Genomic DNA, 22,282 nt, shown 5'->3' with positions numbered 1-22,282 from the left:
GCCAGTCATCTACACATGGCTCAGAAGGTGAATTCATGTACCAACAGCGGCCAAATACACAACTGTCCAGCCAGGGGACAGTTTTGGAGGATGAGGTGTAGGAGGAACAATATTCCCAGCAGGGGGGCACTCAAAGAAGCTCACAGGCATCACTTAAGTATGGCTGGGGGGATACAGAGGATCCAGGCAATAGACCTCCCACTGAGGACAGCTTGTCTTTGCCTCTGGGCAGCCTATCACACATGAGCCAATACATGCTGCTGTGCCTGCTCAATGATTGATGAATTCCCAAGATTGTTACCAATGCTGATTACTGGGTGGCCACCCTGCTGGATCCCCACTACAAAGACAATGTACCATCCTTAGTTCCATCATTGGAGTGTGATTGGAAAAACAGGAAATACAACTGTATGCTGGTAGACGCACTACTGACGGTGTTCCCACCTAACAGCGGGTGCTCATTGGAAGGACAAGGCAGAGGAGGAGGAGGAAGTCACCAACACAGCTGGCACATAAGCACCACCTTAGAAGGGAGGGTTAGCATGGCCAAAATGTGGGAAACCTTCCTCAGCATGCTACAACAACTGGCAACATCATCTGATACAGTCCATAACAACATGTTGTAAGAGTACGTGTCCACACATCTCCATGTACTGAATGATGCGTCATGTAACATCTGGGTCTCCAAATTGGACACATGGCCTGAGCTTGCCTTTTATACCTTGGACGTGCTGGCTTGTCCTGAGGCAAGATGACTGTCAGAATATGTGTTTAGCACGGCAGGGAAGTGTGATCACAGACAGGCACATGCGCCTGTCCACAGCCAATGTGGGCAAACTCACATTCCTGAAAATGAATTAGGTGTGGATCCCACAGGGCTGGTTCATACTTTTGTCTGTCTAGAGAAGTATACCAGCAGCACCAAGCCATTATTATGCTCCACTGCGGTTTGTTCATTCTATTTGACATTCCCAATTTTTTGGGTCCTCTCAGTCCCCAAATAAAATAATAATAAAAAAAGTTTGCTACCTCCTCCTACACCTGCACCGTGATGTCCACCTCCACCTCCTCCTACATTGGACTTCCTCCTTCTGGTTCAAGATTGCTTTTTTATTTTTTATTCTATGTTCTTGTAAGTAATTTCCCTAAACCGCCACCAAAACAAACAAAAAACTTGAATATAGTATTGGTTAGCTCCTCCCCTGCCTCTTCCACTTAGACCTCCTCCTTCGCATGGACCTCCACCGCCTTGTTCAAAATTATTATGTTTTTATTATTCTATGTTATTTTAAGTCATTACCTACAAAAAAATAAAAAAAAACAGAAAAACAGTGTTGGCTATCTCCTCTTCTGCCTTTTCCACCTCCACAACCACGTCCACCTCCTCCTCCTCTGCAACCTCTTCCTCCAATTAGACTCTGCCTCCTACTTCAAGATTATTATTATTTTATTTTTTAATTTATGCTATTTTAAGTCATTTTCCTATCCACATTTGTTTGCAGGCAAGTGTTCTGCTCTTTCACCCATTTTGCTTCCTTTTGCAGCCCCTAGCACTTATTGTCACCATTTTTCTGCCTTTTTAAATCAATAAAGTTCTCATTGACTTCTACTGGGTTCAGGTTCAGGGTCAAGTTCTGATGCCCAAATCGAAATTTGAACAATATTCTGGCTGAACTCGGTGAACTACAGCCACTGCACTTTCTCCAACTTTCCTCTCATTACCACATAGTATTTAGCCTCTTCACTGTCATAACAGTATGAAGCATAAAAAGGAGGAAGAGAAGGTGGGCTAAGATTTCAGCCACAAGATAAACAGCAGGGGCACTAGTATGGATGTAAATTCAATGTATTTTATAGAGATGAGTGAATCTTTTGAACTTCAGATTTGCCAGCTTTGACAAATTATTCACTAAAATTTTAATAGCTGCAAATTCCAAATACCGCATAGCCTCCAATATGTGTAACACTTTGAGACCCTTCAATCTCTGTAGCACAAATATGGCCTTAGTAACATGAAGTGGCCTCTGCATAGAAATGGATGGTAACCCGACAGTAACCAACAGCCTGCCTAATATCAAATCTTTCTCACTTATTCTATTGTGATCATGTAATCCATTCTGTCACTGCTTGTAGGTCCAGGAGAACAAATTATATTTTTACTGGGGGATCTACTTAGAATTCACCTGCCTATGCATGTGTTCCAAGCCAAAACTGGTTTGACCCTGCATTTTAAAAAGGATGCGCGCAGGGACCATGACTTGAGGATGACTATCCAAACTTCTGTCACTGTCTGTCCTATTATTATTATTATTATTATTTATTGTTATAGCGCCATTTATTCCATGGCGCTTTATATGTGAGGAGGGGTATACATAATAAAAACAAGTACAATAATCTTAAACAATACAAGTCATAACTGGTACAGGAGGAGTGAGGACCCTGCCCACGAAGGCTCACAATCTACAAGATGAAACCTTGCTGTTTCCTTTTCGTGTTGGCCTTAGGTAAATTGTCTCATAACAAGTACTAAAATCCTTGAATTGCATATGTACATATTATTCTTTATGTACATTTGGCACTCCCACCAGCACTCAGACTGGAGCGTGCAGCTGCATAGAAAATACATGCAGCTGAATGCTCCGGTCCCGAGTGCCAGCGGCAGTGCCGGGTATTGATGTGAGAGATTTGTTTGAGTTTCCAGCATCACACTCGCTAGTGTGACCCCAGCCTAATTCTGGGCATCTGGATCATGTTCTTTCTAAGCACAAGACCACTGTGATCAATCACTGGCCTCCATTGCCACATGATTAGATGGTTCACTGTTGATCATTGACTGCAGCACATCACAGTCATATGCTTATACAACGCAGTGTAGAGTGACAGTCAGGGATCAAAGTCCACAGCAGCAGAGGTTTAATACAATTAGTATTGGAGAAAGAAAGAAAGAGACCCTTTAAAAAGAAAAGACAATATTTTCAGTAATTATTAGACACGAGTGGATTCATTTGCAGAGCATCGACTTAAAGTTGAGTTTTCTCAAATTCGAAAGTTCCCAAAAATTCAAACAATTTGCAATTTAATTCACAAGGTTGCTGTTAGGGGTCGAGTTCCCGTCTCTGCACTGCAGTCTCCCATTCTTCTCCTGCCACAGTGGAGCCTGCTCAGCGGAGTCATCAGTCCCAGCGTCTTGCTCAGTCCCACTCTGTACAAAGAGTTACTGCTGCTTTTCCTGCTTCTGTCATTGAAGCCAGTGCTGGGCAGCGGCGAGCAGACGCTTCTAGGACTAAATCCTGCTTTTCTCGTTCTGAGCATGCCCAGAGTAAGATCTCTCAGTGGAGATCGAGGGTCACATGGTCAGATACTGCAGCTAAGTCCATTGGTCCTTTCAGGAAGGTCCTATAGGTGCTCTGGCTTTGTGGCAGCCTCTCATTGGTCCTTCTAGGAAGGTCTTGTACTTGCTGCAGCTATATAAGGCTTGCATGGCTGCACAGCCATGCACTAGTATCAATCCAAATATGTGCTTTGCACCAGTATGGTTATGCATGAATGTGTTCAGGGACCTGGCTGAAATAAACCCCTAGAATACTGGCACCTCCGGTGAGGAGATTGTGTGAACGTATTCAGGGACCCAGCTGAAATAAGCCCCTAGAATACCGGCACCTCCAGTGAGTGCTTTCCTCTCACGGTTGCTCTGTGAGGTAACAGAGCTAGTCTATACCGCCAAACAGTGCCACCATTCACTAGCAGCAGGTTCCTCCTGCACGGTGGACCCCGGGCTGCGAACACGCCATTTATAATAAACATCTATTCTTACTCGGTGCGTTCCGCTAGCCCTAACAGTTGCAAAATTGTAAAAAAAGCTTTACTTACTTTATTTACTCCATTTTACACACTGATGAATATTCAAAACAATGGCTAATGATGTCAGGCTTGGCTGCACAGCTTCCCTATAATGCCTTACAGCTATTGCATCACAGCCAATCATCGGGGCTATCTTAGCCAGTATAAAAGCTAAGAGCTGGCACAGCAGCGTCATTTTAGGATTTTACAGCATTGGAATAGGAGGTCACAGTACACTGCTCAATCCATGTAGGAATATAAAATGGCCTATTCTGATTGTGGTGTACAGAAGTAGATTGAAAATGTGAATGGAAGTCTCTGTCTTTGAATAGTACTTCAAAGATTCAAGTGCTATATAAAGGAGTGCTGCAGCAGTATAGTCTCTCACTCAGCGTGACTGTGATTTGATTGATCTGTGATATCCTACAGTATCAGGACCCTAATGACAACATTTTTTTTCTTATTAGTAAAAAAAATGCAAGCTCCAGATAACCACTATTTAGGACAGAGAGGGAAACACTCATCTCAAAAAACTTTACAAAGCAAGTAGAGAAGGAAACACAGGTAGTGGTGCTCAGTTCATAGTGAGAACTATGATATAATCCAGCAGGCAAGGAAAAATAACACTCAAAACCAATATTGGAGCATGGAATTGCTAAAGCGGGCAGACAAAATCCCAGCATTTTATTTGGTATTAAGTGCAGCTATTTTTTCTTACCTGGTTTAATTTTTTCTTATTCTTCACCTAATGCCAACAGAGAGGACATCTCTATCCTATCTACCCCTCTTTGCTACAGAGCCCAAATCCTGAAACCAAGGCTTGTGTGTCAGTGAAAATGTGCATCCTGGATTGTAAGACATAAGCAATAAGGACAATCTCCACAATCCAAGTTTTAACTAAAGAAATGTGCATGTTGTAAAATGTATATATGTATTTTGAACTCTTTCTTGTTTTAATAGTCCAATATTAGACCAGTAAGCACTAACCGAATACAGAGATCTGTTCCAGGTGGCATAAGGCTACGTTCACACTAGCGTTGCGCCGCCCTGCGTCGGCGACGCAACGCGCGACGCACGGAAAAACGCGCGCAAACGTGTGCAAAAACGCGCGCGTTTTGCGACGCGTGCGTCGTTTTTTGACGAAATCGGACGCAAGAAAAATGCAACTTGTAGCGTTTTCTTGCGTCCGACGCTAGCGTCTAAAACGACGCACGTGTCGGAAAACGCGTGCAAAAAGACGCACGCGTCCCCTATGTTAAACATAGGGGCGCGTCGCCGTTGCGTCGCCGCTGCGTCGCCGACGCAACAGCGACGCGACGCTAATGTGAACGTAGCCTAAACCAGCCCAGTTTTCCATATACCATCATTTTTTTTTTTAAAGATATGGATGAATTATTTATTTTTATTTGAAACCTTTTTAATGAAAGGCCACACAGCAGTCCTACACCTCAGACCATACTGCATATTACGCTACATATTAGTTTTCTTGGTGTGGAGCCTTGTGTTGTTAATTAGCAACATAGCCATTTAGGATTATGTTGCATTTTTGATAAAGGAGGGATAATAAAATAAATAAACGAAAAAGGTTAAGGTTTTCCAACTGTTTTACTAAACAAATTTAACAACTTTAAGTGCGACAGAAATACTGCTGGCTGTTTCCACAAATTACGTGGTGAGCATGTAACTACCTAACAATATAGCTATTTAGGGTTGCAGAATTTGTTAAAGAGAGGCGGGAGGGTTTAAACAAAAAAAAGTATATTCAAAAAATATATTAAACTATTAATAGTTATGCAAAATTATAACTTTTTTCTATTAAGTGTACATGCCACAATACTGCTGCCTATGGTAACTCGTCACTCCATGTGAATGTACCTACGTGGCAACAAAGTTCTTTAGGGATATTACATTTTTGTTAAAGGGGGTTAATTTAAAACTATATATATATATATATATATATATATATATATATATATATATATTTATATATATATATATATATATTGAAAAAATTGGAACAGCATCCAGAAAATACCTTCTGTCGCGGTGCAAAGCTCTTCCAGCCAGCAATCCAAATGGCTTCAAACAATATAAGAAAAAAGAAAAGCAGCACCAAATAATAAAGAATGTGGACTTTATTGCCTGGCCGGCGTGGCTTGAGAAAGGATTTGATATCCGAAAACGCAAAAAAGGTACACTTTGCATGAGTATTTTATTGGTAAAATTTAACATGCTCCACAAAAATGCTGCTATACTTGCAGTAAGTTTCTTAAAAAACCTTTTAAAAACCTTAAAAACCTTAAAACATTATACAAACATTTTACTGTTTGCATACCTGTTTTCATATTCTAGTTTGGTAACTGTAAAACCCACAACTATACTGTAGGTTGTTGCAGCATTTTTAAGCCATATTGCTACCTCCTGGCATTTGGTGTTGTGTTCCTTTCTGGGAAGGGTAATGTGTCTGCTTTATCCAAAAATCTGCAAGTTACTACATTAAAGCAAGCCATTTAACCATTTAGGTCTATTTTGACAAACCTGTTTAAACTGTAAAATTGGAGGCATACAGTGGGTACTGAAAGTATTTACACCCCTTTAAATTTTTAATTATTTGTTTCATTGCAGCCATTTGGTAAATTCAAAAAAGTTCATTTTTTTCTCATTAATGTGCACTCTGCACCCCATCTTGACTGAAAAAAAACCCAGAAATGTAGAAATGTTTGCAAATTTAATAAAAAAGAAAAACTGAAATATCACATGGTCATACGTATTCAGACCCTTTGCTCAGACACTCATATTTAATTCACATGCTGTCCATTTCCTTGTGATCCTCATTGAGATGGTTCTACTCCTTCATTGGAGTCCAGCTGTGTGTAATTAAACTGATAGGATTTGATTTTGAAAGGCGCACACCTGTCTATATAAGACCACACAGTGCATGTCAGACCAAATGAGAATCATGAGGTCAAAGGAACTGGCCAAGGAGCTCAGAAACAGAATTGTGGCAAGGCACAGATCTGGCCAAGGTTACAAAAACATTTCTGCAGTACTCAATGTTCCTAAGAGCACAGTGGCCTCCATAATCCTTAAATGGAAAAAGTTTGGGACCACCAGAAGTCATCCTAGACATGGCCGTCCAGTCAAACTGAGCAATCATGGGAGAAGAGCCTTAGTGAGAGAGGTAAAGAAGAACCCCTAGATCACTGTGGCTGAGCTCCAGAGATGCAGTAGGGAGATGGGAGAAAATTCCACAAAGTTAACTGTCACTGCAGCCCTCTACCAGTCGGGCGTTTATGGCAGAGTGGCCTGATGGAAGCCTCTCAGTGAAAGACATATGATAGCCTGCATAGAGTTTGCTAAAAAACACATGAAGGACTCCCAGACTACGAGAAATAAGATTCTCTGGTCTGATGAGACGAAGATGTACCTTTTTGGTGATAATTCTAAGCGGTATGTGTGGAGAAAACCAGGCACTGCTCATCACCTGCCCAATACAATCCCAACAGTGAAACATGGTGGTGGCAGCATCATGCTAGGGAGGGTGTTTTTCAGCTGCAGGGACAGGACAATTAGTTGTCAATGAAGGAAACATGAATGTGGCCAAGTACAGCGATATTCTGGATGAAAACCTCTTTCAAAGTGCTCTGAGCCTCAGACTTGGCCGAAGGTTCACCTTCCAACAAGACAATGACCCTAAGCACACAGCTAAAGTAACAAAGGAGTGGCTTCAGAACAACTCTGTGACCATTCTTGACTGGCCCAGCCAGAGCCCTGACCTAAACCCAATTGAGCATCCCTGAAGAGACCTAAAAATGGCTGTCCACCAACATTCACCATCCAACCTGACGGAACTGGAGAGGATTTGCAAGGAAGAGTGGAAGAGGATCCCCAAATCCAGGTGTGAAAAACTTGTTGCATCATTCCCAAGAAGACTCATGACTGTACTAGCTCAAAAGGGGGCTTCTACTCAATACTGAGCAAAGGGTCTGAATACTTATGACCATGTAATATTTCAGTTTTTCTTTTTTTTAAATTTGCAAAAATTACTAGATTTCTGTTTTTTTTTCAGTCAAGATGGGGTGCAGAGTGTACCTTAATGAGAAAAAAATGAACTTTTTTGAATTTACCAAATGGCTGCAATGAAACAAAGAGTGAAAATGAATACTTTCCGGACCCACTGTATACACTCCACACCAATATTACTGACCGGCTGGGTTTGAACTAGCCTTTTTGACTTGAACAATGCTTAGCATTTCTGGTTGTTTCCATGCTTTTCCTTGGTTTGCCAAGGAAAGAAGCAGCACACATCATGGAATATATGTCACATTATTTGTCTCAGTCGCAACAAGATTATGTAGCCTCTGACAGTGACACCATCAGCTTGAGTCAATGTTCTGCTCAGTCTTCTACCTCTGCCACCATAACATTTGTACATAGTGGAATTTCTCCATGTGTTAAAGAAAATAAGACATCATAACAACTTCTTCCAACTCATTTTTTTTTAAGATGGACAGTCAGAATTCTACACAGATGAAGTGGGGTCAGAGAGGATGCAGGACCTGACTTTAAGGCCTAGCTGTGTTGCCAGCTCTATGAACCATAATGGTGAGGGTACTGGCAGTGGTAACAGTACACTGAGCTAGGTCAAATCTTGAGGTATGAATTTAGCAGGGGAGGGGTGGGAGGATAAGGAGCTTAGGCCATTTCCCACTTACATGCAACTGTCAGATGAATCAGAGAGGAGGAGAATGATAATCTTGTGGTGGACAAGATGGATGACAAGGGGGTGATGCAGTCAGAGAAGGAGAGTATTTGCCTTCTCGATATACAGTGCAGGCAACATTCTGCAAAAAGATCTTTTCTGTCAAAATCTGCTTGTTCAGTAGTCAACCCTGGAGCAAATAATTCTACATGTGCTATTGGTGAAGGAGGCTCAACAGAGCCTGAAAAGTCTGGTCATGGTAGTAGCAAATCATACATGCTGGCATATTGTGTGTAGGAGCTCTTTTGCATGCTGCTCCTAGAGGATACATGTGCATTCATATTCTGGAGAACATATGCCACGCTTCAGACTTGTCTTTGAGCTCCAGAGTGCACTGTATCCTAAACATCTGGAACATCAACTATGGGCAGAAACAATATATGAGCTTCATAGCTCACTTAGTGAATGTTTGGAGTGATAGCGATGTACCACCATGACCAGTGTGTTAGAATCGCCACGACTGTGAGCTACATTTGTTTCCACTCCCATATAGTGGTTATCTGTCTCATCATATACCTACTCCAATCCAGATCATACTCAACAGACTTATCTCCAACAGGCATAAAGTACAGTGATGATTCTGCACACCAACCTCATTCTTTTTGCTTAAACAAGGTAAAGTGCTTTCAAGTGGTTTTAGAGCCTGAAAGCAAGGGGGCAAAAGCCATACATCAGATGAGTTCCTGATGTGCAACTCTCACAGTGTCTGTATCTTTGTGAACTGCAGCTGGCAATTATCATGAATGACAATGAACAGAACATTCAGTTTGTGCTATAGTCGGGCAAAGGAACTACAGTAACTGTCCCTGCCTCGTGCACATAGTGAATAGAGTTGTGTAACATTTCTTAAGGAAATATGCGTGCTTGAGGAAGGTAATGGCCAGGAAAGTGTCAGCTAATTTTAAGTGTTCTTACATGGCAGAAAACGTTCTCCTCGCTTTGTAAAACCAAGAGTACCACCTAATTTGCAATGTTGCAACCTGCAGGAATTTGGTGTTGCATATCGTGGAGCATCTCTATCAGCAGCGAAAAACAGTGATGAACAAAATCACGCAGCAGCCAAGCTAGAGCTAGGATTACTTTGATATCCTTCATTAGCAGCTGATGAGGGATGTGTGCTGAAGCCTTTTGAAGAGGCATAAAATTTGTCAGTAGGGACAAATGTGGAATCGACAATATCATTCCCCTCATATTGATGTTGGAAAAAGCACTCACTAGAATACAAGAGGAGAAGGAGGAAGAACATCAACTTGCACATGTTCATCACTATCCTGTGTCTATTGGGGATCCTCATAGTCCATGTTGCATGACGTATGATTTTAGGAATATTAGTAGGATAACAGAAGATGGATATGGATGGAGAAATAGAGTTGGCACCTGCAGGTGATGTGGCTGACATTTTTCTGGTTTCTTATCAGTATAAGTAGTGTTATCTGCTCTACAAAGCTTTCACACTACCGACCTCACAACAGGCCAAGAGACTCTTTGTGATGCCTGCTGACTAATGCTCTCCTGCCTGTGCCAGCACTAGGACTACGACTGGTAGCCGAGGCAGCAACAACTAGAGAATATTTGACATGATGGACCAGATGTTTCAAACTGATGCCCTTCAGCAAACACAGTCCTACCTGCTGAACAGCCAGGTCTATTTGTACCCAGACTGTGTCCATTGGTAAGAACTGGCCCATTTTACTAGCCTAACAATCTACTGTTATGTCCAGCCTTCATTGTAATGTTAGAGAGGGTATTCGATGTGGTAATTGTTTCATTATTACTAGTTGAGAAGCCATTACTTCTTTACTTTCAAATAAGTACAGTCTTTCTGATTTCTAAATAAAGGTGTAATTTTTACATGCTTCTTCATTTAACCAAGAAAAAAGTTGTTGATAGACCCCAATCAAAGATCCTTTTATACCAATCCATGTTAAAAACTCAAGCATTTTTCCATCTGCATCTCCTGTTTATAAACACCAGCAAGGTATAAGTTTGAACCCCATTTACAGTTTAATTACCCTAAAAAATCTGATACCACAATTTTGTTAAACACTCATTGATTTCCATGCATTTTTTCCTAGCCAGGTTGAGGTACTTGGACATTAATAATCCGGGGTTGGCGTTAAGGAGCTCAAAAGGGGTTCAGTATAGTCCTAGATTACCTCTGGGTGTTCCACACATCTCTTCCAGGCAATTAGGGGCTTTATGGTATTGTGATTCTTGGCATATTTATTTACCGCAAATCAAATGTAAAAAAAATAATAATAATTTGGCGAAGCTGGCGAATTTAAGTTTCAAATGATCCGCTCATCTCTAGTGATTATAAATATTTCTCTTAGCTTATCAAGACTGCATAAGCACAAAAAACATCAAATCTGTATAAGGATAGAAATAGATCATAATTATAAGATATTATGTATGCTGGTAGCTAATGCTGGTTCCTCCTCCTCTCACCTTCCCCTTACTGTTGGGGTTCCTCAAGGATCAGTCCTAGGCCCCCTACTCTTCTCGTTGTATACTGCCCCTATTGGACAAACAATCAGTAGATTTGGTTTCCAGTACCATCTCTATGCTGACGACACCCAATTATACACTTCTGCTCCCGATATCACACCGACCTTTTTAGAAAACACCAGTGATTGTCTTACCGCTGTCTCTAACATCATGTCCTCCCTCTATCTGAAACTAAACCTGTCAAAAACTGAACTCCTCGTGTTCTCTCCCTCTACTAACCTACCTTTGCCTGACATTGCCATCTCCGTGTGCGGTTCCACCATTACTCCAAAGCAACATGCCCGCTGCCTTGGGGTCATCCTTGATTCTGACCTTTCATTCACCCCCTACATCCGATCACTGGCTCGCTCTTCTTACCTGCATCTCAAAAACATTTCTAGAATTCGCCCTTTTCTTAATTTCGACTCTGCAAAAACTCTGACTGTTTCACTTATTCATTCTCGTCTGGACTATTGTAACTCTCTACTAATCGGTCTCCCTCTTGCAAAACTCTCCCCGCTCCAATCTGTCCTGAATGCTGCAGCCAGGATCATATTCCTCACCAACCGTTACACCGATGCCTCTACCCTGTGCCAGTCATTACACTGGCTACCCATCCACTCCAGAATCCAGTACAAAACTACTACCCTCATCCACAAAGCACTCCATGGCTCAGCACCACCCTACATCTCCTCCCTGGTATCAGTCTACCACCCTACCCGTGCCCTCCGCTCCGCTAATGACCTCAGGTTAGCATCCTCAATAATCAGAACCTCCCACTCCCGTCTCCAAGACTTTACACGTGCTGCGCCGATTCTTTGGAATGCACTACCTAGGTTAATACGATTAATCCCCAATCCCCACAGTTTTAAGCGTGCCCTAAAAACTCATTTGTTCAGACTGGCCTACCGCCTCAATGCATTAACCTAACGATCCCTGTGTGGCCTATTTATAATAAAAAAAAAAAAAAAAGGGTTCCTCGCATCATGTTCTCATACACTTTATGCAGTATTAGCCCTCTGTGTCTGTACTGCTACATACTTAGGCAGGTAACTGGTTCATGCAGCTTTACATGAACACCTGAGCCTTACACTATAGCTGGTCCGAATAACTAAAGCAATTGTTACCATCCACCTCTCGTGTCTCCCCTTTTCCCCATAGTTTGTAAGCTTGCGAGCAGGGCCCTCATTCCTCCTGGTATCTGTTTTGAACTGTATTTCTGTTATGCTGTTATGTCTATTGTCTGTACAAGTCCCCTCTATAATTTGTAAAGCGCTGCGGAATATGTTGGCGCTATATAAATAAAATTATTATTTATTATTATTATTATGCTAACAATTTCCGCTTACTTTTTAAAACAAATGTTAGCATTTCGAATATTACATAATGAAGATCTTCTAATATTATGATGCCACATTATTATTATCCTGATTTTATAAAGTAATGATTCCATTTTCTAAACTTAAATACGGCGTGTTTATTGCAGACTTGTACAGCATTGTGTCTGCCATCAGATTGTGCCTTATCACAATCACTTGCCTGCAAATGTGTATGTTTAAGGAAATAAGCTTCTGGCATTCAAATGAGTTTACATGTACAGGAAAAGGTCTACTCCCTATGTACAATTGCCTATTCATATCGATTTACTCACAAGAAGTGCCTGAGACGTACTGCCTGAGAAAGCATTCAGGAAAGATGTGGATACAGATGGACTTCAGATAGTTGTGTGTGGTTAGAGAAAAGTGAATAATAAAAGGCTAGCCATTACAGTCTGCGGACAGCAGAATTTCTATTGAACGATGTTGGTGATGCAGGACATTGTAAAGACAGTTGTAAGTCTGGCATGGAGATATAGAAATACAGAATGATGCAGGTAAAAGGCTACTCAATAATAACCTTTTGAGATGACGTTTTTTCATCTCTTTCCACCAAGAACCATAACTTTTCATTTTTCCATCAACAAAGCTGTATTAGGGTTTGTTTTATGAAGGAGGAAATATAATTCTATATTACACTGTTCAATTTAGCAAACAATGCACTGGGCAACCGTGAAACAAATAGTGAAAAAAACCACATTTCCACTAATGTTTTATGGATTGTATTTTTTACGTTGTAAATGCGATTGATTATGGTGATACCAAGTTTGTAAAGATTTGTTTTTGTAAGTAATAAAAAAAATCAGAAAATTGCAAAAGAAATATGCTGTGAGCTGACATTTTGAGGTAAATACTTCTTGATTGCTTCTTTTTGCATTTTTCAGTCATGGTAAGTGAAAAACTGCAGATCAAGTATTTCAATTTTCATTTTTTTTTTTACAGCTTTTACCGTAGGGGGTCTATGAATTTTACGTTTTGATAAATCTGACATTTAGTGATAACAAATATGTTTGTTTTTATAATATTGTTAATGGGAAAAAAAGAGGTTGATTTGAATTTGTAGCAACTGTTTTTTAGTCTTTTAGGTGGATTTGAGCCTGCTACCAACTGATCACTTAGTCTATATACTGCAGCACTATATAGAGTATTATGGTACTGCAGTATATAGAGGAAAGTCCAGCGATAGGTTCACAGGAGTGTTATCATGATAGTTACGGTGGACTTCAGCAGGCCCCTGACAACCCATCTGCACCCCACGATCCCATTGAGGCAGATAGCATCTACTGGGTATGGTTCTTAGTCAAAGTTATGGTAATGTTTATAAATGAAAGATTTATATATAGGTAAAAATATAAAGGAAACATGGATCCATATACATGTTTCTTCCACTATTCAATCTATTCAAAAGACTGAAATCATTTTTACAGCTAAGTGAAAAAAATATATATATACATTATATGTATTTTGTTGAATTAAACATCCATAGATTTTCCTATATGTGTCCTTATAAATTAGATTGCAAAATTATGTTTGACAAAAAAAGCCCTTAAAATATTACTTGAAACAAATGTATAACTTAAGGTTCGTTTACACATACGCCTATCGGTAAACTTTTACTGACTACTGATCGTCTGAATGTCAGTTTACACAGGCAGCTTAGTTAGCATAGGCTTCCATAGTTCTCAGCAGCGGGAGACCTCTTTACACGGGAACATGCACTGCCGAGAACAATGATCTGTTATGATATACAAAAGATAACTTCACCATGTAAAACTTCGTTTTGCTCATTCAATGAGTGATCAACAGACATTTTACCCTGCAAGATAATCATGAAAGGAGCCTTTTTAACAAAGATCATTCTTGATTACCTTGGAGTGTAAATGTTCCTTTAGGCACATAGCTATGTTAAAGGGATGAGTTCTGGAGAACAATAACAAGACACGGAGAGGTAAGGGCAGGCAGCAATGGAATCTTCGCCTCACTGTGTACAATCATTAATCTACTTGTGCATCAGAATTGAAACTATAACCCGAAAGATACCGCACAAAAATACAGCACATATACTGTGGACAATACTATCATTCTATTGTATCTCCATAGGAGTCATGTGTTTGTCCCTGTTTTGGTATGGGTTTCCAACCATGCTCCAAAAAGCATCCTCACAGGTTCATTCACTCTGGCATAACATAGGTATGTGTATCCAAGATAGGAAAATAAGATTGTGAGACCCACTGGGGACAAGGACTGACTGATGACAATCTGTGGCAGTGCTGCCAATGAATGAGCTGTGCTAACTAAACATGAACACAGGGGAAACATCAGCTTCAATCAGATTGTTAGGTACTTGAAGTCAATATGTCAGACTCCTACGTCAAAGGATGCTGATTATTTGCCTTACTTTTCTGCAGTTATAATTATGCAAATTCTCATTCTTTGTCAATTGTAATCCTTAAGCTATGTTCACACATCAATTTCTGTATCCTTCACAAAGGAAAGTTTTCTCCAATGTTTCATTCATTTTGCATACATTTTACATCGGTTTTTAAAAACTGGACGAGGCAAACTTTTTTTGCCATGAAAATGTTTGAAAAACAGATTGAAAACAAATCTTTTCCATTTTTATCTGATCCCCATAGACATAAAAGTCTGAAATGCAAAATGAATGAGAATAGTACATTCAATTTAATGGAATGAATGGCTCCATTAAACTCTATGAGTAACTGCTCTGTCTGTTTTAAAATTAGTTCTAAGTTTCATAAAATATTTGCTTAATTTCCAATAAAAACATTTTTGTCTGTGAAATCTGTCTACGCATATATTTTCTTCTACCAGGATTTTTTTCATAGAGTCTGCTCACACTGCTTTTAGATTTACAGGAGCCTGGTATTTTTGCCAGTAATAGCAAATCCTAGATCTTATAATATCTATTATAAGCCAACGGGGTTAATCATGATTTTTAGGGGATTTGTTCACCAACAAATTCATTATAGCTGTAGTTGTCATGGCTCTGGATGGTGACCATATGATAGATGTGAGGAGGAGAGGCATAAAAAATAACATTTAGAGCATTTTATATAAAAAAGAATAACTACACTAAAGAAATGAGTTTTTTTTAGTTAATTATAAAATTAATCTGTTCATAATTATTACAATATTATTATTATTATCATTATATTATTAATTGTTATAGCTGTTTAAATATTGCAATATATGTCTACTTACTGCAATAATCTCAAAGACTTCAACTTTGCTGATTTCACCATTTCTGTCAACATCAAACAAAGAAAATGCCCATTCCAACTTCAGGTTGGTTTTTCCAGAAGAGGTGAGGTGAAGAGCGATGATGTATTCCCTGAAATCCAATGTGCCATCATCATTTGTATCAAAACTGCGGAAAACATGTTGTGCATAGGCTTTGGGATCAGAGTTTGGAAAAAAATTGCCATAGATTTTTTCAAAATCTGGGCGAGTAATCTTGCCATCTGGACATTGTTTCTTAAAACTGTCATACCACTTGCAAAGCTCGTCCTCTGAATATCTTGTATTTGACCTTAAATCATCAAGAACTTCTTTAGATAGGGCTCCACTTTTACTATTCCCCATTCTGTATGATTCACGTAACCTATTTTTTGAGGTTACAGCTACGTCTGATAGGTTAAATGCAAACGTCAAACCAGCATTACTTCCAGAGACCTGATTTGAAGTAAAGATGTTAAGATTTAGAGTTTCATCTTTTATAGACTCTTAAGTTAATTATTACATCATATAACAGAAGGCCAGCCCACTCCTCCCTAGCTTACTGGAGTGCTTGAGTAAAGGGCTTAGTGATGCATGTCTCTTTTCAATGTTAGGAGATTTTAGTCCTGAGCAGATTTAGTCATGTCTTCTATTTCCACCATATGCTCATAGTCCACCTCCATTTTCCAAGTATAGAAAACGACTGAACAAGAATATATATATTTGTGGTTATACAACACTTGCAAAATTTACAACATTTTCTTGTCATAGCTCTGTGTGCCAAATTTAGCCATGTTTTACTCAATTTAATATATTATTTTTTAATACTTACACCAAAACTTAAAAATGCTTCAAACCTTTTGAAGTGAACAACAAATTTAGAAAAGTATTTCTACATTAAAGAAGCATTCCTATCAAAATTTTTATCTTAATATACTGAAATCATATTATATAGCACTGTGTACTTACAATTGCTCATTTTACCTTTATACTCAGCTAATTCATCTGTTTTCCACTTGGCCTATGACATCATATGATTAAAAACTAGCTGAATCCTCCTAAGCTCTATGTAGAAACGGGAGGTCAAATTTCCTGGTATGAGTCATGAGTCACTGTAAAAGTCCCTGGCAGGAGGAGCAGAGAGCAGCTGGGTCATGAGTTAAAGAGGGGAATGATAAATTCAGGGAAAAGAAAACAGAAGAATTAGCTGGGTAAAAAGACAAAATGAGCCATTGTAAGTATGCAGTTTCATATAATATGATGAGAGCAATATATTAAATGGATAAAAACTTTGATGGGAGGAGGACCACTTCTTTAAAGTTGCACACTCTAGACACTCTGTTTTTTATTTGTGGTTGTCCTGAAGAAGAAGTCGGTGTGACTCTAAAATGTGATGGCAATAAACCAGCACTTCATATCCGTATGTGGATTATCATTCTTCAAGTAAGCACAGGTTACTTCCCTTACCCTGGGAAATTATACACACACTAGGCAGCTCATAGCTGTCTCCAAAAATGCATTCAACAAATACATTTATGTAGTAAGCTTATTTTTTTAAGATGCATAATAAATGTTGCTATTTGCACAAAATTGACATTAACTTTTGGAGATTCAGTCTTCCCATCCTGGTCCCATCCTACAATTTTGTTTCTGGTGTCCTTCGACAGCTCTTTGGTCTTTATCAAAGTGGAATTTGGGGTGTGACTGTTGAGGCTGTGGACATGTGTCTTTTATACTTATAACAAGTTAAACAGGTTCCATTACTACAGATAATGAATGGAGGACAGAGGAGCCTCTTAAAGAAGAAGTTACAGGTCTGTGAGAGCCAGAAATCTTGCATGCTTTTAGGTGACCAAATACTTATTTTAGACCATATTTTGCAAAATAAATCTTGCCAAATCAGACAAGGTGATTTTCTGGATTTGTTTTCTCATTTTGACTCTCATAGTTGTGGACTACCTATGATGTCAATTACAGGCTTCTCTCATCTTTTTAAGTGGAAGAAATTGCACAATTGGTGGCTGACTAAATACTTTTTTCCCCTAACTGTAAATAGCGCATAAATCAGCTGCTGCAGGACACAGGTCCTAAGACAGCGGAGGATAGTGAATCAAGGATGATGTGTCTGTATCTGCACTGGTTGATGGAGACTGCCAGATGGAAGATTTTCCTTGAAAACTTTTATTTAACTAGGTTTAACCACTTAATGACAGCCAATATGTCTTTCAACTGACCCGAGATATAAGAGAATAGCCTCCCCATACAGGTGACAATCCAGCAGCTGTCCACTGTCCACTATAGATGACAACTTGCTGTATCAGCGACGATTAGAGTTGAGCGACCTTGACCTTTTTAGAGTCGAGCCGGGTTTCGCGAAACCCGACTATCTCAAAAGTCGGGTCGAGTGAAATCGGCCGATTATGACGTAAAGTCGGGATCGACCGAAACACGAAACCCAATGCAAGTCAATGGGGCAGCATAGTCGGCAGTGAGTGGGGCCAGGAAAACACCTAGAGTGCCCATTTTAATGTCAAAACCATCCATTCTTCTTAATGAAGCTTGTCAAGCGTAATTTACCTTATAATAATTGGAAGGCATTTGAAATTGGGGGTCATTTGGCTAAAGTTGTGGTGGGTAGGGCTGGTTCAAGTAATTAGTGGGCCCAGGAAATCTGGACCACGTCACGGCAGTGGAGCAGGGAGAGGTAAGTATTTCAACTTTGCAAGTGCTGTGAACCTGAGCAAGCAGGGGGGGCCCACTCGTTGGCATTGGCACTGGCACAGGGCCCCTCAAAGTACAGCGGTGTGTTTGCACGGCGGGGGCGCCTCCCACCGGCAGCAACACTTTTGCGTACCATGAGAGGCCCTGTGCCAGTGACGTCGCCAACTAGTATTCCTCCCCCCACCTGATGAAGGAACCTGCACTTTCATCTGCACCTTCCTGTTTGTCCCCGTGTAAGGTGGTATGGTATGCGGGAAGGGGGACCTGACTTTCAGCAGGGTCACAATCTTGCAGTGTAGCGTGCACGGGAAATGTTGCGTTATGGGTCAATGTACCAGCAGACTCATCTATCACTGGCTGGGCAATGGGCAGGATGAGGAGGAAACACAGATATAGGCCCAAAGAATAAAGTGGGCTAAATGCAGTTCAAAATTGGTAACACAGGACTAATCAGGGGGCATTGCAGTGGAGGACAACTGGAATGAGAGGCTGACACAGAGAGTAGGCCCAAATCAGTAAGTAGTCGAAATGCAGTTCAAAATTGGCAACAGTAGTAAACAGGCGGCACAGCTTTGTTCAGTGGAGGAGAACAGCAAGGAGTGGCAGACACCGATAGTAGGCCCCAACCCAACTAGTAGGCCAAATGCAGTCTAACATTAACAACTACTTAACGAGCGCCTGAAAACGGAATTTCAGGACAGGAAACCAGGAGAACAGCAAGGAGCGGCAGACACCGATAGTAGGCCCCAAACCAACTAGTACGCCAAATGCAGTTGTTCCGTTTAACCCCTTAGTGACAGAGCCAATTTGGTACTTAATGACCGAGCCAATTTTTGCAATTCTGACCACTGTCACTTTATGAGGTTATAACTCTGGAACGCTTCAACGGATCCCGCTGATTCTGAGATTGTTTTTTCGTGACATATTGTACTTCATGTTAGTGGTAACATTTCTTCGATATTACTTGCGATTATTTATGAAAAAAACGGAAATATGGCGAAAATTTTTAAAATTTTGCAATTTTCAAACTTTGTATTTTTATGCCCTTAAATCAGAGAGATATGTCATGAAAAATAGTTAATAAATAACATTTCCCACATGTCTACTTTACATCAGCACAATTTTGGAAACAAAATTTTTTTTTGTTAGGGAGTTATAAGGGTTAAAAGTTGACCAGCAATTTCTCATTTTTACAACACCATTTTTTTTTAGGGACCACATCACATTTGAAGTCATTTTGAGGGGTCTATATGATAGAAAATAATGAAGTGTGACACCATTCTAAAAACTACACCCCTCAACGTTCTCAAAACCACATTCAAGAAGTTTATTAACCCTTTACGTGCTTCACAGGAACTGAAACAATGTGGAAGGAAAAAATGAACATTTAACTTTTTTTTGCAAACATCTTAATTCAGAACCATTTTTTTTATTTTCACAAGTGTAAAAACAGAAATGTAACCATAAATTTTGTTATGCAATTTCTCCTGAATACGCCAATACCCCATATGTGGGGGTAAACCACTGTTAGGGCGCACCGCAGAACTTAGAAGTGAAGGAGCGCCGTTTGACTTTTTCAATGCAGAATTGGCTGGAATTGAGATCGGACACCATGTCACATTTAGAGAGCCCCTGATGTACCTAAACAGTGGAAACTCCCCACAAGTGACACCATTTTGGAAACTAGACCCCTTAAGGAACTTATCTAGATGTGTGGTGAGTACTTTGAACCCCCAAGTGCTTCACAGAAGTTTATAACGTAGAGCCGTGAAAATAAAAAATCGCTTTTGTTTACACAAAAATGATCTTTTCGCCCACAAATTCTTATTTTCACAAGGGTAACAGGAGAAATTAGACCACAAAAGTTGTTGAGCAATTTCTCCTGAGTACGCTGATACCCAATATGTGGGGGTAAACAACTGTTAGGGCGCACCGCAGAGCTTGGAAGAGAAGGAGTGCCGTTTTACTTTTTCAATGTAGAATTGGCTGGAATTGAGATTGGACGCCATGTCGCGTTTGGAGAGCCCCTGATGTGCCTAAACAGTGGAAACCCCCCACAAGTGACACCATTTTGAAAACTAGACCCCTTAAGGAACTTATCTAGATGTGTGGCGAGCACTTTGAACCCCCATGTGCTTCACAGAAGTTTATAACGTAGAGCCGTGAAAAAAAAATTGCATTTTTTCTACAAAAATGATCTTTTTGCCCACAAATTTTTATTTTCACAAGGGTAACAGGAGAAATTAGACCACTAAAGTTGTTGTGCAATTTCTCCTGAGTACGTCGATACCCAATATGTGGGGGTAAACCACTGTTTGGGCGCACTGCAGAGCTTGGAAGAGAAAGAGTGCCGTTTTACTTTTTCAATGTAGAATTGGCTGGAATTGAGATCGGACGCCATGTCGCGTTTGGAGAGCCCCTGATGTGCCTAAACAGTAGAAATCCCCCACAAGTGACCCCATTTTGGAAACTAGACCCCCCATGGAACTTATCTAGATATGTGGTGAGAACCTTGAATGCCCAAGTGCTTCACAGAAGTTTATAATGCAGAGCCGTGAAAATAAAAAATATTTTTTTTTTCCACAAAAAAGATTTTTTAGCCACCAAATTTTTATTTTCACAAGGGTAACAAGAGAAATTGGACCCCAAAAGTTGTTGTCCAATTTGTCCTGAGTATGCTGGTACCCCATATGTGGGGGTAAACCACTGTTTGGGCGCACGGCAGAGCTCGGAAGGAAGGAGAGCCGTTTTGGAATGCAGACTTTGATAGAATGGTCTGCGGGTATTATGTTGCGTTTGCAGAGCCCCTGATGTACCTAACCAGTAGAAACCCTCCACAAGTGACCCCATTTTGGAAACTAGACCCCCCAAGGAACTTATCTAGATGTGTGGTGAGAACTTTGAATGCCCAAGTGCTTCACAGAAGTTTAGAATGCAGAGTCGTGAAAATAAAAAATATAATTTTTTTCCACAAAAAAGATATTGTAGCCCCCAAGTTTTTATTTTCACAAGGGTAACAGGAGAAATTGGACTGCAATAGTTGTTGTCCAATTTATCCCGAGTACGCTGATGCGCCATATGTGGGGGTAAACCACTGTTTGGGCGCACGGCAGAGCTCGGAAGGGAAGGAGCGCCTTTTTGGAATGCAGACTTTGATAGAATGGTCTGTGGGCATTATGTTGCGATTGCAGAGCCCCTGATGTACCTAAACTGTAGTAACCCCCCACAAGTGACCCCATTTTGGAAACTAGACCCCCCAAGGAACTTATCTAGATGTGTGGTGAGAACTTTGAATGCCCAAGTGCTTCACAGAAGTTTAGAATGCAGAGTCGTGAAAATAAAAAATATTATTTTTTTCACAAAAAAGATTTTGTAGCCCCCAAGTTCTTATTTTCACAAGGGTAACAAGAGAAATTGGACCCCAGAAGTTGTTGTCCAATTTATCCCGAGTACGCTGATGCCCCATATGTGGGGGTAACCCACTGTTTGGGCGCACGGCAGAGCTCAGAAGGGAGGGAGCACCATTTGACTTTTTGAGCGCAAAATTGGCTGTCGTATTTGGAGACCCCCTGATGTACCTAAACAGTGGAAACCCCCCAATTCTAGCTCCAACCCTAACCCCAACACACCCCTAACCCTAATCCCAACCTCATCCATAATCCTAATCACTAACCCTAACCATAATCACAACCCTTACCCCAAAACAACCCTAATGTCAACCCTAACCATAACCCTAATCAAAACCCTAAATCCAACACACCCCTAATCCTAATCTCAACCCTAACCTCAAACCTAACCCTAATCCCAATACACCCCTAATCACAACCCTAACCTTAACCCTAATCCCAAACCTAACCCT

At 40.4% G+C, this 22,282-nt stretch overlaps 1 protein-coding gene across 1 annotated transcript in view; it reads right to left on the bottom strand.

The window, feature by feature from the left end:
* The window catches only part of LOC138650972 (visinin-like), a 74,312-nt gene extending 58,033 nt beyond the window's left edge, over positions 1-16,279 (bottom strand). Inside the window, exon 1 of the mRNA XM_069740861.1 lies at positions 15,688-16,279. Within this exon, the coding sequence (XP_069596962.1) occupies positions 15,688-16,068 (381 nt within the window). The 5' untranslated portion in view covers positions 16,069-16,279. The remainder of the gene's footprint in view (positions 1-15,687) is intronic.
* Positions 16,280-22,282: the final 6,003 nt, after the last annotated feature.

The sequence above is a fragment of the Ranitomeya imitator genome, chromosome 10, assembly GCF_032444005.1.
Source record: "Ranitomeya imitator isolate aRanImi1 chromosome 10, aRanImi1.pri, whole genome shotgun sequence".
Lineage (NCBI taxonomy): Eukaryota > Metazoa > Chordata > Amphibia > Anura > Dendrobatidae > Ranitomeya > Ranitomeya imitator.
The sequence above is the reverse complement of the archived record's forward strand: the minus strand, read 5'-3'. Positions and strand labels throughout refer to the sequence as shown.